This window comes from Hirundo rustica, chromosome 2, assembly GCF_015227805.2.
Source record: "Hirundo rustica isolate bHirRus1 chromosome 2, bHirRus1.pri.v3, whole genome shotgun sequence".
NCBI classification, from domain to species: Eukaryota; Metazoa; Chordata; class Aves; order Passeriformes; family Hirundinidae; genus Hirundo; species Hirundo rustica.
The window spans coordinates 111,950,104-111,966,752 of record NC_053451.1 but is presented as its reverse complement, the minus strand read 5'-3'; the positions used below and the strand labels follow the sequence as shown (position 1 = coordinate 111,966,752).

Here is a 16,649-nt window from a genome sequence, read left to right as displayed (position 1 = left end):
GGCTTGAAATGTTCAACACATTCGTTAAATTGTTAACCCAGGGAAGTGATGGTGATGTTGGATGGCATTTCTGGCAGATTATGTATCTGCTAAAACTGAATGGTATTTCATGTCATGTGAGAAAGAGAAGAGGGCACTTCTGTGTCCTGGCAAGATTTCCTTTTTTCAAACATCCAAGGCCAGTCTAAGCCAAACTGGAGCTGTGAACTTCCCAGAGGAAGCTCCTGAGCACTCCTGGCTGAGCAGCCTAAATGGTGCTTTCTTGTCACCTCATCCTTGGCAGTGTTGGGATTTGCTGAAGGTTTTAGAGTCACTTTTGTATTTTGAATGCTTTTTTACATCCAGTGTTTTGAATTTCAGTTAAAATTTCAGTATTTCCAAAGGTGAGAGATTACCCAACTTCCCTGGGCAACTTGTTGCAGTGTTTCAGCACCCTTGTTGTGATAAAAATGTCTCTAATTCCCTAAAAATGTTATTTGTGCTGTTTTTTCTGTCTTATATATCAAAGAAATAGTCTAGCATAATTAGAAAATAGTTACAGGCATGACCATCTTTATATCACTTGAAATGTAAGCCAAAAGGTTTTATTTGAAAGTACTGCTTATTATAGTACCTGTTTGTTCTTAAGTATACATTTATTCCCTTAAGACATGCACAATCTGTTAGGTTTGTATGAAAAAGAGCCTGTAATGTCTTATCTCTAATTTGAAACTTGGAGAAAGATCTTTCTTCCATTGTGCTTTGCATAGTTGGATGGTTTTTAGAAGGGTTTTTTTAATAAAAATAATTAATGTGGAAGGCTTGCAGTAGTCTGTTTAAATACAATTACATTCTTCTGTCTAACAGAAAATCCTAGTAAAATAAGGTTACCCTTTTTTATGAGTACTCATTCTTGGAAAGTTTGTTTTTCTGTTCTCAGAGTACTTGGCTTTTCTAACATTCTGTCTTGAAGAGCATTTTCCCATATTCCAAAGTTTATTTAAATTACTGTTCAGAATGTTTGAGGGTTTGATTTATTAAGAAAAGTGAGATATGCAGGTTAACTTGATTTTATAGGAAAATGTTTGGTTTATAGCATTTATTTAAGATTCATAGGCTCACTTCTAATAGAAGAATATAGTTTCTGTAAATATGTGGCAAAAGCCTGGGAGGTTTGCAGAAGCCTTTAACCTCCTGAACTTTCCCATGTCATCCTATGAACTCAGAATCTATGGCACTGTTCAAATCAGGAAATGTTTAAAAATGAAAAGCCAAAACCCTAGGCTGCTAGATTTTGTATACAGAACATCTGGGGGTTTTGCAGTTTAACAATCATCCTAATCCTGGTAACATAAGCAGGCTATTGTAAACACTCATTAATTTATATAAAGTAGCATATGATTTCATTAGTTTGTTTTCTTGTTATTTCAGCTTTATGACAAAATAAACACAAAATCTTCACCACAAATCAGGAATCCTCCAAGTGATGCTGTACAGAGAGCCAAAGAGGTAATGGCTTTAGAGTAACTGTTGCTTATTTTTCTTCATTAAGATGTGTATTCTGCCTCATTATCTGAATTATTTCTGGAATGCTACCATTGCTTACTCAAGTTATGTAACAAGTTGCATGAACTTGCAGAACTCTGTTATCTGTGTAAGGATTATGAATATTACTCAGTTTAATCATTTAACCTTTTCTTCAACAATACTGGTGTTAAAAGGAACACTCCTGCTGGGAAATCGCAGTATCTTTCCTGTTCAGGTTATTTATCTGCAACAGAAATCTGGTGTTTATAAAATTCAGTCATTAAAAAAAAATATTTTGAAGTATTCTCTTTTTAAATTGAAAAAAACCCAAGTTTGTCATAGATAGGTCTAAGACTTGGAAATGCAATGAAGGTGGCCCACTAAGACTAAAGATAGACACAGATGTTCTTAATTCTTATACCTTGCAAATAGTATGTTATTTGCTTATTTATGGCAAGTACTAAAAAACCCAAACCCATTGCATTATGTATTATAAGTAAACATTTGTGCTGTTGTTATGGGTAATGTCATAGGAAAACAGTGTTTATTGTGCTATTAAAGGAGAAATAGGTAATAACTAAAGTCACACTAATAGATGCCCTCAAGTCCTATTTTGCAAAATTTGCTGTCAGTTAATCCTGGGGGGTGCTTCCAGAAGCAAAATACTCTGCTTTCATTGTCCAGCTAGCTGCATATGAAAATTAAGGTGTAAAAATCAGGTAGCAGGGAAATGAGTTAAAACTTCTTTACTCCTCCTTCCCCAGTGATGAAGTGACTCAGATTTTATAAAATCTGGAGCTTGGAGGTGGGGGAGCAGATGGTGTCTTTAACAATTGGGTTTATGAGTGTTTTTAATTCTGCTTTTAAACCAATAGTTTTAATAAATTGAGACCATGTGTGAAAGCAGCAACTGGTGGAGGTCTTGAGTGTCACCTGTTAGCGCTCCATTCCTGTCCCCGTGTATTTAGCTGTCGGAGAAATGCTGTCAATTAAAAAAAAAAAAAGAAATTAAAACCCCCACCAAATAAAAAAAAACCAAAACCTGTTTCCTTCAAATTTCTGTTTTAATCTCTTTTAGAGAGAACATTGGAACAAGGTGTTTTATTCTCTTGGGGTGGCTGGGTGGGAGCACATTCTCTTAAACCTGTTCCTGTGTCAGAAATATCTGTTTATATAATAGTTTGGGGATATCCTGACTGAACAGTGAGGGGTTTTGTTTCTTCAATAGCTTTAAAATGAAGTTACTATGGGGCATTTCTCATGCTTATTTTGCAGGTATTGGAAGAAATTTCATGTTACCCAGAGAACAATGATGCAAAGGAGCTAAAGCGTATTTTAACACAACCTCATTTCATGGTAAGCAGATCCTACTCTTGTTTGGGCTTTATTCTTTTTATTAGAAAACTTAAGTTCAGGAAATTCTTAAAATCTGCAAGTGATGGAACTACATACAGTACACCTGTTCATAAGTATTTCTAACGTGTTGCTCTGGCAAAAGAATTCGTATTGCTGCTACTGTTGGTCCTCATTACTGTGATGAAAACTGTCAGCAGTTTGGTGTAATGTAATTGTGGAGCAATTTCACTGTGGTTTTGGAGGTCTGTGTCGCACATGGAAAGAAGAATGAATCTTTTTGGATGTCCATAGATAGAGCTGGGATCCTCCTTTTTCCAAAGGTCTTCTTGGGATAAAGGTGTGTGAATTCATTGCAAAATAAGTGTTTATTTAACAATATTTTACAATAAATCTGTCGTTTGTACAGTCTGTTGAGTTTATGTTACACTTAATGTGTCTGTTTCCCAAATCTGATTTGAGGGTAATAATTGTACTAAATTCAGGGATATTACTGCTTTGTAATTTGGTTCAAGTTGCTGAAGTCCACTAAATTGAAGGATTTCTTTTGCTTATGCTGTAGGTGAAGTTCATAAATTGAGAAACAAGCATGTCTGCTTAAATCTGCTATACACTATTGTCAGCTTACAATCATGAATTTGACTTTCCCTAACACAAGGATTATATGCAGGGGGCTTTGTGGAATTTGCTCACCTGAAAGCTGAATTACTGTAAGTCTGAAGGATAAACATAATTTCCAGGATAGAGTGAACTGAAACCAGCCTCCTCTTCAGGTATAAGATGAAATCTGGGTAGCTGCATGTCCCAGTGTGTTCTTTGGATGGCCCCTGTAGCCTTGGCTACATTTGTTTTTGTACTTTAAATCAGATCAGGAGCGTGTTTTTAAAGTGAATCTCCTGATTGTTCCTTAACAGTGTTTGGTTTGTATCACATAAGGGTCTCAGAGCATGCAAAACAACTTTCTTCAGATAAAATTAAACTGAAGTATGTGCCAGGAGCCAGTGTAATCCAGCAGCTGATGGACACTCTGTCCACAGGGCAAGTTGGAAGCTGGTCAGAAGAAAAAACCCCTGCAATGTGTTCAGTGTGTACATCAGGTCCTGACTAATCCAGTTGTTTTACTTTTTGATTCATTCCTGTTTCACTATACTAATTGCTAATGCAGACATGGACTTTGTGCCTGTTCAGCAACACTCTGATGTTTTTCCCTGGAGATGGTACCTGTCCTCTCCTAAAGTTTGTAACAGCTCTGGTTCAACATTTAACAGAAATACTTGCTTGAAACAGAATACAAAACAAGATGGAATGGTACTCAGCCATACTGTAAAAAAGATTTTTAAAAAGCTTTTCTGTGATACTCCCCTTCATTTAGAATCTGACAGGTTCATTTGATTTATTGTTTTTGTGTGTGTAATTACCCCACAGTTTTGCTAAACATTAAGCGCTGTGAAGAAAAAAACATTTTTTAAGTATAAATTATTTTCAGAGTAGGCATCAATAAAAGTGATTGGAAAAATGAGTTGAAAATCATCTTTTTAAGGTATCTCTGTTCCCTGATACTCTCATAAATCTAAAACCATTTGTCAGAATTTTTTTACTGCAAATCTGTGAAAAGTATTTTTCATAAGGAATAAGGTGCAATTCTATAGCAGGTAGTTTTGATGAGGAGTAATTCCAGCAAGTGAGTCTGTGGTATCCCAGGCTAAATATCCAGTTGGTGAAGTCCCATCTTCCCTTTTCCTCATCTTTCATCCCCTCCCTTGTAGTTCTGGCATTCATCTAGAGCTGCACTTTGATGTTGCCCTGGGCTGAACTAGTAGAAAATTGCTCCAAAAAGCCACAACTAACCATTTAGTAAAAAGAATTTAGGATAACAGGAATGCTGCCAGAGCCAGAATGAGCAAGGGAACAGAAACAGTTCGTGTTAGGGAGGAATGTAACGGAGCAATTAAACCAGCATGAGCTGGTGTGGATCCACACCTGCAGATACCACGATCTCCAGATGCCAAAGGGACAACTCCATCCTCTCCATCATTCCTGCTCCTGCTCCCAGATGCGGCTTTATGGGTTGCAGACTTTTAACAAAATTATTCTTCCATTTCTTGCATTCTTCCAGACTTCCCTTCAGAGTGAAAGCCTTTATATTTTAAAGGAAACTATTAGGAAAATGAATAATTGTGTAAAACAATATTGTGAGCCCCCACTCCATGTGTTTGCCAGGTTACAGACCGATTACAGACCAATACTCTGGTTATTAATGCACATTAATTCAGTAATCAATAAGGTGTGAGAAGTAGGAGTGTGCATTAAAACCTGTATGATAATGGACTGTTTTAGTTATTGTGGGTTTTTTTAATCTAATTTGTATCCCTAATCAGAAGAAAAAAGAGTATAATCTGTCTTGTTTACTTAACCACAGTGTTAGTGGGCTAAACTGTGTGCAGGCCTTTACAGAACCAGAGCCAATAAAGCGTGATTGTAACAAACCTTCAAGGTGTTCTGTTGTTTAAATTTTCTTTTTGCCCTCATGTGCCTTACGGCTACAGAAATAAATTATCGATTTATTCTGTGCATGTACATTTAAAGAAATGTATGTAAATTTTGCATGAAGGTCTTTCAGTAGATAATTAATTTAAGAATTCTTAAAGCATTGTCAAGTACCTCTTTTATTATGTATGTACACATTTCAAAGAGCTTTTATTCCATTACACAACTTTCAGTAGTTTTTCAGATATGCCAGTTTCATATGTAAAAATTCTATTATATAAGTTTAGCATGTTTTAGCAATTGGAATATTTTCTAGGAGACTTTTGCTTAATGACATTGAAGTTTTATCCATCATCATATGCTTTCCTGTGCTGTTCTCTGCAGACAGCGATCCTGCAGTACAGTAGAAAGCAGTTCTCGTTAAACTAATTTTTAGCAGGATTATCATGTTCTGCATAGGAAAAATGGACAGGAAAAAAACACATTATCAAAATCAGCAAAAATGCCTGAAAACAGACATCTTTAAGTAAGGTCCAATAGGAATATCTTTATTAAATGTTTTCAATATTAAATTGAGCTTGCTATACTTTAATGTATTTCTGAATTAGTGTTCATTTTTGTGAACATATTCAGAAGGCATTGAGTATAGTTATGGACCTGTAAAAATGCTGGAAGTGCCACATTTTAACTTCCTACAAGGTGAATATTATTGCTAGAAATAATATGTAAAGCAGGGCAAATATCAAATATGATAAAAACGTAAGGACCTGAAATACATAAGAAATGTATTTTATTAAATACATTAATATTAAATACATTAATATTAAAGTGTGGAGAGTGTAACAGATACAGGCAGGGGCACAGAATCACCTCCAAGGTCATTGTGTCCAACCTTTAACCTACATTGTAGTAACCACCCATGAATGGACATACAAATAAATCAAATTTTAATTAGATATTGTTAACGTGATTTAACTTACTTATATAGGTCTCTAATATAAAATGTTGCTTCAGTAGTGCAGACTAATGCAGGGGAATTGTTCCAGGTTTGGGCTTAGTGGTTGACAAAATAAGATGAAAAATAGGAAATGCAGATACAGGTTAGTATCTAACTGAAAAGAGTATGTGTGTAGATGGGCTTGAAACACTGGAAAAATGGGAGGGAATGTGGGCAAAGCATTATTAGTTGAGGGAATTTTGTTCCATCATTATAGCGCTGATTTCCCAACTATAGTTTCAAATCGATCTGAGAAATGGGAACATAAAGTGTTTAAGAAATTGCCTTTTGTAACATGGTACACTTTAGAAATGCTGTTGAAGTAGCCAATGAAAGCTAATGAAGCAGTATTTTAGCAGTTTGTTGGTTTGCACTGTAATTTTTGTCAAGCATTGTAAACTCAGGGTGGTGGTGCTGGGTCCAGGTTCTAGGGGAAGGGGAGAGTATGGAAGCAATTACGATAGTAAACAACAAAAAAAATCAGTATTCCTTCTTTCAGTTGGTATTGATCCGCAGTCTGCCTTTATTAGAGTGAAATACCATGGGATCTGAGTAGCTTTCCATTTTACCAGAGCAATTATTATAGAGTGGCTTGCACAGAAGGGTGGATTCCTGATTCTCTGTCTATGCACATGAAGATAGATTCATTCTGACGTCCTGCAGTTGTTGAGAGGATTAGGAGAAGAGAGGCAGCATCATTCTCATTGAAGTAGCTACAGTAAAAATCACACTAACTCGTGCAGGTTTTACAGTCCCAATGTGTGGGTGTAGGTGCCCCTGGTCTGAAAATTTATCTTAGACTCCTTTAAAGAAAAAGTTCTTCAGTAGGAACTGTGGCTCAGATATCTTGGATTTCCTTGACTTTCTGAAAAGCTTTAAAAACACTCAGGAGGAACGAGCGAGGGACATCAGAGATGATGGACACCTGACCTTTTGTTGCCATGCTCTCCTGCAGGCCTTACTTCAAACTCATGATGTAGTGGCACATGAAGTTTACAGTGACGAAGCGCTGAGAGTTACCCCTCCTCCCACCTCTCCGTACCTGAACGGGGATTCCCCGGAGAGCGCCAACGGCGACATGGATATGGAGAATGTAACGCGGGTCCGGCTGGTGCAGTTCCAGAAGAACACGGATGAGCCCATGGTATGGAGGGGAGCTGTCTGGGTTTGGAAAGACAGGTGTCTGCCAGGGAAAGCCAGAGCTTCCCTTGGAATGGAGAGTGTAAACCCCCTCCCTCTGAATTACTATAATTTTGAAATGAAGAGGCTTTCAGGCAAAGATATGGGAATAGAAATAAGTTTTTTTACTCGGAATATTAAAAATAAAAATGTAGTAGAACAAAAAAAACAAACAGAAAGTAAAACACTGACAGAATCAGAATGCAACCTAACATCCTGTTGGTCAGGGTGTTGGCAGCAGTCCAGTTAAGTCCTCTTGGAGTGATAAATGTGGTTCTGTTGGAGCAGAGTAGTGGTTAGATGGGTCCAGTCATCCTGTGGAATGCAGTGCAAACAGGCTGCCTTGGTGTTCTGAATCTCAGGTTTTATCCAGGGAGAAATGCTTGGCTTCTCCCACTGGGTGGAGCATCTCCCAATGGGATGATGTCATTGTATCAGTCATGCAGTGCGCCTCGATGGCCCATTAACAGCAGATATCCCCTGGAGGGAGGATGGGTCATGGAAGAGATAAAGGGAACACCTCCCAGCCAGCTTCAACAGATGGCAATAGAAAATATACTTTTGGTTCCATCTTGCATTGCAACCAAAGACAGAAGCTCACTATTTGCCTTGACTCTGTGCTGGTGAAGACCAGTGCTGTAATGATTTTAATGTCAGTTTCCTCACTTTAAAGTGGGGTTGTCAATTAACTGGAATAGTTCAGCAGCCACTGTAGATATTTATCCTCCTTGAAATGCTTTGTTTGCACTGCTGCTGTGCCGCTGTCGCTAGAGGACACGAGAAGAATGATACTCACACAGTTAAGTTGTCAGGGCAAAAAGAAGGGAAGTTTATTTTCTTGACCTTGCTTATATAGATTCTGGACAATGACCAGGGATTGGAGAATAAGGTTGACACCTCTCCACCCCACTGGTCAAACTAGAAGTCCATCAATTGTCCCTCCTCAGAGAGGAATGCGAAAACAATCATTTTGTTTATGTTACAATCCGTGAGAAACTCCACTACAAAAATGCAAACAATCAGAATGCTAAAACTCAGGGCAGCGTGCCACTAGGGCTGGGTTTGTCTAAAAGCAGCCTTGTAGTAGTTATAGCAAAGTGGTCCTTAAAGCCAATTGGAGCCTTTGCACTTCAGTATAAAATCACATTTTTAACAAACCAGATCCTTATATACTCACATGTTGAAGTATTGCATCCTCACTTATAAATAGTATTTGGTTTTATTGCTCATCTTGAAGTGAGTGACAAAGACTTTATTTTAGCCTTAAAATTTATACCCTGCCTACAAGCTTTCAGGAAAAGTGACTGTTCTTAACCACCCAAGAATCACGGTGCTTAATGTTTTATTTTAAAAGCATAAACATTTCTCTTTTTTCTAGGGAATCACTTTAAAAATGAATGAGCTGAACCACTGCATCGTGGCAAGAATTATGCACGGAGGAATGATTCACCGGCAAGGTAATCACATCTCATGAAGAGTTTTGTCTTCAAACACAGTTATTTTAGATCCTTTTGTACAAACTGTGTACATTCTCCTGATTTTGATTGCTGCTGTTCGTAGCAGTGTCTCTCTGTGCCTGCATGGATTCCTGCTAACTGCTTTAGTTACCTTCCAGATGCAGATGTCTGCCAGTGTTTTGAGGTGAGGGCCCACTGTGTTTCATTTAGGTCTTAATTAGGATAATTACTATCTTATTACTGACTACAGCTCAGCAAGAGATGGAAACACCAGTAATTTCTGGAGCTGTTCTTATTTAATCCTCTCTTTAAAAAAAAAGAATCCTTACACAAATAGGAGTACTTTCCCTTGCAAAAATGAAGGACCTTTGTCCACATTTTTTGAGGATCTTTATATTTTTGGTTGTTGAGAATCACAGAAATGGGGTTTGAAATAAAAATATTACTTGTGCCTAGATTCTAAATCTTTATTTTCAGTTTTCACTAGCATAACAGATACTGCAAACATGCTTTTTATTCACATCCCCAGTTTTCTCCTTGTGATCTTGTGTGTTCAGATCAGATTCCCAAAAATAACTGGGTTTTGTCCTGCTTTAAACAGATGAACTTCCATACTAGTTTGTTGGCTGCAAGTTTGGATTGCAGCCATGAAAGCGTTACTTTGGTTTTTTCCAGGCTGCTGTCTTTTTCTTTTGATGAAAACAAAAATTTTCTTAATTTTTCAGACCTAAGTTCCCTCTAGCCTACTCTCCTATTTCAAAGGAAGCTAGGAGCAGGTAATTGAGAAGACAAAGCATATATTCACTTTGTCTCATTGTAAAATCTGTCAGGAAGCAGGAAAGACAAAAGTTTTAATACAAGCAAAGATGCAATTCAAAGAGAATTCTATATTCCTTTGGAGGACCTTCTGAATTGATTTTTTTTTTTTTTTTTTGCCTTCTGAAAGTGAGTTTTAAAAGGAGATTGCTCTAAGATTCACAGGAAAAAGATTTTCTTCCAGCTGTGCTTAGGTAATGGTGATGTTCTGCACAATATTGCTTCACCTGACTGTGTTCCATAATGGGGCTAATAAAACTTTTAAAACCTGCTAAAACTGGGTGAAATATCCAACTGTGCCCATTAAAACTCTTCTTTTTAATTATGAGTGTCTTTTCTTTCTAAAGATTTGGGAAATTTAACCTATTCTCTATGTGCTTCATCTTGCTAAGGTAGTGGTTCTGCATTAGTTATAGTTTGAAAATGAGCTGTACTTCAGTGTTTCTGTAGTATGGTCATTTTTTTTTTTAATACTTCTAATTCTGTTAGTGTTCTAGATGCCTCTTAGCTTCACTGCTTCATTCAGCATACCTGTATTTAGAATATTTTTACTGAATACAACAACACAAATATAATTTTACTGTGCTCTCAACACCATCTTTGAATCCTGTTGGTAGGGCCTGTGCCTTGTATTGGTTTGGGGAGTGTTAGGTCATTTTTCTCTTTTTGCTGTATGGAAAACTGCCAGGCAGTATCAGCAATGTCTGGATAGTAAATCTACTGTGAGGATTACAGGAACTCTATAATTTCAAGTCCAGCAATATTAAACACAAACTGCACAACTCCCAGTCACAAAATTGTAGCTGCTGTGAAGTTGCCTCCTGTCTCTAGGCGAGCTCTGTCAAGTTCTGGTGATTGAAATTGTTCTTATTCCAAAGGTGGCAGAGTTGAAAATGGAAGAAAGGCTTTTAAAGATTCCATCTATTTGCACCTTCCAGAGCATTCAGTAAAAATGAAACACCAGTGTCAGTCATTAGAAATCGTCTGTCTGTTGTTGACATGTCTGCCAAATGTCCATTCTTTATTCCCAGTTTTTATGTATACTTCTCCTTATAGTCATGAAATAACAATATTCACTTCTGTCAGACTGAGAGAAATAGGAAATGCTGCAGAAAAGGGGATTTTATTAGATAACTGAATCTGATTCTCAGTCTAATATGTAATTGTATCAGTTTTATGTTTTGAATAATATCCAAGAGTCTTTATATTATTCCAGGCCATATGTTGCTTTTGATTCAATATTATTGTTTAATAACAAAAACATGTTTTTCCCGTTTACTTAGGGAATGCCTGGGCATCTCTTGCTGTGTATTCACTGCACTCCGAAAGATTTGTAGCTAATACAAAGTCCTTTTCTGAATCTAATCTTAAAAAAATATTTTACTCTTGTTTTCTCTTAATGCCTCTGTATGACTATTAGTGCTGTGTTACAATTATTTCAGTTTGTGGAAACATGTCCTGAGGTGGTTGTGTGTTTGTTAACTCCACAGGTACGCTACATGTAGGAGATGAAATCAGAGAAATAAACGGAATAAGTGTGGCAAATCAAACTGTAGAACAACTACAAAAAATGCTTGTAAGTGCCTCAAGGCTTCCTCATGTCCTCTATAAAAGTTCCTGCCTTATTTAGTCAAAACATTTGCGTGATTGTGTTCTAACTTCCCTCTTTTCTTATGTTCTTGATAGACTACATGTCCATGCAACAAGAAGTTCTTTCAATTTGTAACTGTTGGGCTCTCAGTTACTGATGTTACAAATTTAAAAAACATTACTTTGAGCTCAGACAGTCTTGTCTTTTTCCTGGAAAACTCCACCTTTGGCCTTGCTAGTAGAGTCTGTTTGATATTTCCAGAGCACTTGTTAATTTTTCTGCATACAACCTTAACCTTGAGATCTTGGACGGTATCACTGATCCTAGGCAAGCTTAAAGGGAAGTAGCATTTTTGGGGGGGTCACTGTAAGCCAGCCAAAGAGAGAAAGGGGAAAACTCTGAGATCTCTTGAAGTGATCTGCTCACATTTCTAACCAGATCAAGTCCTGCAGTTGTCAGCCGTGTGGTATTCACAAGTATTCACATTGCCATTTAAGAAAATACATTGTCACAATCTGCTGCTACTCTGGAGTTACTACTTGTTATAAATATTCTTACACAATAGTAAATGCAAAGTAGCAGACCCCATGTTCTGTTTTGATGAAATACTATTTTTGACATTCCTAACTTCAGTACAGTAAAGTGCAGCTTTCCAGAAACTGAATACAGTTTTGCTATTTAATATGTATGATGAAAGGGAAGAAAATGCCACTTTGGTAGAAAAGACAGTAGATGACAAGAATATAGCTGCAAAGAAAAGGTTGACATGGCAGAAACCTGCACATCTCTGAATCTCTCACATTAAAATGCAGTTCTGGATTCTAGACATTCAAAACCTGCTCAGGTGAGCAAGCTGGTAATGCATGTTCATGCTTTGGATTAATGAGGATAATTTGAATGTTTGTTTATAGGTGACACGACAACTTATCCGTAGCATTTCAGCTTTTCATACTTGGACTGTGATGTTTTCCTTTCAAGCATTAACAGTTCGGGGATTTTCTCTTGTTAACCTCAAAGTGCTTCTGTTTTCACAGAGGGAAATGCGTGGAAGTATTACCTTCAAGATTGTGCCAAGTTATCGCATGCAGTCTTCATCCTGTGAGGTAACGAGTTTAATGACCCATCCCCTTTTCTTCCTCAGTCCTGTAACTAACTGCCTGCTGATGGCTGAATGTTACTGCTTTCTGGGAAATTGTTTCTGCCTGTCCTGTTAGATCACGCACACCAATTTTACAACAAAGATAACGGAACAGGAGTAGGTCCCACCTACCTACTCAGCCCTGCCTTCATATTCATCTCATCAGCACCTTAACTAACTCTTTACAGCCTATTAAAGAAAAAAAAATAGGAAAGGGGATTCTCAACTTACGCAGTTAGGAAGCCCCTTTAAAAAAATGACCATTTAAACTCATACTTCAGGAAAGCTACTGAAGTTCCTAAGCTGAGGAACGATCCTCCTCTTTTTTAGACTTTAAACATTATATTGCTCCTTCGGGCTGTTAAGGGTTAATTGCAAAACCTGTTTCTGTATAACCCTGTTGAGGTAAATTTGTGATGGTCGTGTGTAACAGTTACATGTGGCTTAATATTATGTTTCCATGAAAAAAATGGTCTTGGTCACTACAGAAGAAAAACAGATTTCGAGCTGTCGCTGAACCAGAAACTCGGTACTACGGCATCTGCGCAGCAACGTTTAATTCCCTTCTGCTCGCAAAGTTCCGTTCCAGATTGCAGCTGAAGGGAATTAAATAGTAGAAGATGGCTACTTGAGAGCCACTGTTCCAGCCTGAGCACACAGATGGCATTTGCAGCGTGTGGATGATGCCAATCCCTCCGTGCCGCACGCTTAACTGCGCAAACTGCTCCCGAATTAGAGCTCCCCGAGTGAAATCGCAACCCCTGCTGAAGTCAAGCACCTTATCTTAATTAGAGCTCTGATTTCGCCCTAATTGTTCTTGTGTCTCAGCAGATGCTAGAATACACAGAGACTGCTATTGTGGTTGTCAGAACAATCCGTTTTGCTAGGAGAAAAATTACTGGTTTTTGGTCGCCTTCGGGACTTCTAGTTGAATTCAACAAAAACGAAAAGGTTTTAGGGGTAGAAGGTTTGACAGATTTTCACCTATGAGGCCAATTTTCCTAAAATAAATATGAAACCAAAAGTTTTTCATTAAATGCGAAGGCTTTGAAAAAAATTACTGCGTGCTGACATTGACTTCTGTGCTGCAAAGAGGAGCAATAACAAAAGATACCTCACTTCCCAATATTGAAATACAGAAGCTGGTGAAACTGCAGACTTGCTGGGAAGATGATTATTTGGAAAAACTCAGCACACAGCTTTAAATTAATACTATTAGTTTTCATTTTAGTAGCAGCAGGTCATCTCTTTTCTTTAGCTTTGTGTCCTTAGGCTTTTCATCACTATTTACTTGACAGAAGAATGAAAAATAGACCCTTACCTTCCTTTGGAAAAAAAATGACAAAACTAGAAGTGTGTGATCAAAGAGAAGAAGAAATCATGTCTAATTATCCCACTTTGTAGCATTTAGCATTCATTTAGTGAGAGATGGATGAGCCCTTTACAGGTCAGCCACATTAAGACTTTGGCTTGGTTTTCATTAGTCACAGGTGCACACAAAAACCCCCAGTGTTTTTAAGTCATCCTATTAAAGCATCACTAGTCCTTTGAGATTTTTTTTTCACAGAATTTTTCAGGAAGGTGATTCATATGATGAATCAAGTTCTTAACCGTTGATAAAGGCTAAAAATTAATGTAGACTGACATTGCTAACACAGAAATCTTGCTCCTCGTGCCCTCCAGCAGGATAAATAGAGAGGTATTTGGTCTTCACTAGTATAATTTTCCTAGTTAAGGTTTTTTTTTTGCAACATTTCAGTGTGTATTTATGTTTGATTTCCCCCCTCCTTCAGTCATGGGCTGGTGCTCATGTAGTGTGGTTTTATAAGAGGAATATAAAACAGAACTGGGGACTGGGGGCTTTGAGGCTTCTACCAGGATCGCATCATTGGATTGCAAAGCATCTTGTTAATCTTGAGTGAGAAAAAACTACACATTAATAGAATCAGAGATGAAGTGCCTTTTATTTACAATCTTAGGCATTCCCAAAGGTGAGGGGGGCATGGAATTTTTTTTTTTTTTTAATAACTGGGATTTGAATTTCACTTGCCATATTTGCCTTCTTTTATGGTCATTCAAAATAAGTGTTATTTTCTAAATACTGAGCCATTTCTGCATATGTAGGGAAGTCTGTTTCCTATGCTATGTAATTCAGGGTCACAAGGCAGTTTTTAAAATGCCAGCTGAATAATTTCAGGTTTCTTAGTCATTTGTGGCTTTTCCTGCACCCACTCCTTCCATTCAGTTACCAGACCTTATTTCATGGAGCAAACCTTGTTTGACAACATAATACTTTGAATTCCCTCGAGTGAAAATTGGATCTGGTGTGAGGTGACCCTATTTAGTCACTGGCATGGCAAATGACCTAACACAAATATTTAGATAACAAAGGGTTCAGGGTGTTATTTACTTCATCAGGTACCAAGAAAATCACAATTTTACATAAACATGAACTTAAGTAACTATTGCAACTCATCCTTCGTATGGCTGATGGCTGTGTACTCTATTCACGTTTCAGTTTTATCCCAGTCAGTAAGCATTTTGCTCTGGCTACGTTTGCATTCTTACTTTGTACTGACACAACAGCCCAAGTAACATTTTATAGTGTCAGATATTTGAGAAGTACCTTTTTTTTAAAAAAAAAAAAAAAATCTTTATAAACATTCTTTATGTTTCAGATTGCCTTTGTGAAACTCTTTAAGTTGTTTCATTAAGAAGAAAAGCCTTTATACATAGGAGATTTTAAAACCCTGGTGGTAATCACCACGGATTTTTTCTTTTATCTTCCATGGTTTCCATTAGTGCTCAAACATCAGGAGTTTTTATTGTCTTAAACCTTTTTCATATTTGTATTAAAAATACTGACAGAAGTGCTCCTTGAGCAATACAGAAATCTAAAAATATTTTCAGAATTTTGGGAAGTCTGTCTGTTTTTGTTGGAGGTTTTGGTTTTGTTGGTTTTCTTGTTTGGGTTTTTTTGTTTGTTTGTTTGTTTTAATATCTGGCAACTATATCATTGATCCAGCTGTTTTTGTCAGTATCTAATTTGATCAGGTCATATTAACAAGACATCACTGAGTTCTCTGTAGGTTTGCATCTCTAATGCATTGTTTATCATTTATAAACCACACCTAAAACCAAGGAAACAACAGGAAACTGGGTTTGCCATCATCTGGAAATAACTGTGGTTGTTTCCTGTAAGGCTCTGCCTCTGTGGCTCTTCACCTGAATAGTGATGACCCCAAAGATTTCTGGCTTTTTTTTGTCTTGGGGCTGGAGAAGGCTGGGAAGTCCAGACAGTAAAGTTTACTAAAATATAATTATAATAACCTTTCTACATTACTCAGAATCATTGGATCCTCCAAACGTTTTTCTGCCCCTACTCCCAGGAAAAGTAGGGCTTTTGCTGATTTACTGGAGAAACAAACTCACAACCAAAACTGAAGTTTTCCATGCCAGTCCTGTTATTCTCCAAGGATCTCTGTGCTCACTGATTGGTCTCATTAGATTGTTCATAGTACAGTTTTTCTCCTAACTTTTGAGTCTAGTCTGGACTAGACCTGTCCCTAGAAATTTAAGGATCTCTGCCTCTGCAAATGTGACAGAACAGCCTAATTATGTAAAAGTCACAGATAAAAATACGTCTCTTGACTAACTTGTTAGATTATTTCTGACAGTACTGAAATCACCAACAGCACTGAAAATGTATATTTTCCTCAGTTTGTTGTGATGAACACTTGCTTTGAATAATGTGCTGTCTTGTGTTGAGAATTGCTGGAGGAATACAAATCAAAATAGTCTCAAACCAAGAAAATTTCCTTCAAAGGCAGAATCTTTCAAGACAGTCCAGAAATAGTGGCGTTATCTAAAGTTGTTTTTCTCCAAATGATTTGGGTGCTTGCATCAATTTCCAAAGCTTTCCCTTGTTTTCCCTTGCTAAACCGTCACTGTCAACAGTTCTTAACAAACCATATTTTAAAAAAGATAGTTAAAATTGAATTTTCACCTCTTGAAAGTGAGAAAATAGCGGAGACAGAATTGCAGAGCAAGCAGAAAATCTCTTTATAAAGCAAGGAAGCCTTTTTGAAAAAAGTTCTCCTGGTTACAGTTTGAGAAAGGTGATGC

General features: G+C 37.2%; 1 protein-coding gene across 10 annotated transcripts in view; it reads left to right on the top strand.

Annotated features, from left to right (window-relative positions):
- The window catches only part of CASK (calcium/calmodulin dependent serine protein kinase), a 190,759-nt gene that overhangs the window by 151,726 nt on the left and 22,384 nt on the right, over nucleotides 1-16,649 (top strand). For all 10 annotated transcript variants that reach the window (XM_040056686.2, XM_040056682.2, XM_040056685.2 and 7 more), the window contains 6 exons: nucleotides 1,411-1,488; nucleotides 2,782-2,862; nucleotides 7,299-7,487; nucleotides 8,901-8,979; nucleotides 11,286-11,371; nucleotides 12,421-12,489. In XM_040056686.2, the coding sequence (XP_039912620.1) occupies nucleotides 1,411-1,488; nucleotides 2,782-2,862; nucleotides 7,299-7,487; nucleotides 8,901-8,979; nucleotides 11,286-11,371; nucleotides 12,421-12,489 (582 nt within the window). The remainder of the gene's footprint in view (nucleotides 1-1,410; nucleotides 1,489-2,781; nucleotides 2,863-7,298; nucleotides 7,488-8,900; nucleotides 8,980-11,285; nucleotides 11,372-12,420; nucleotides 12,490-16,649) is intronic.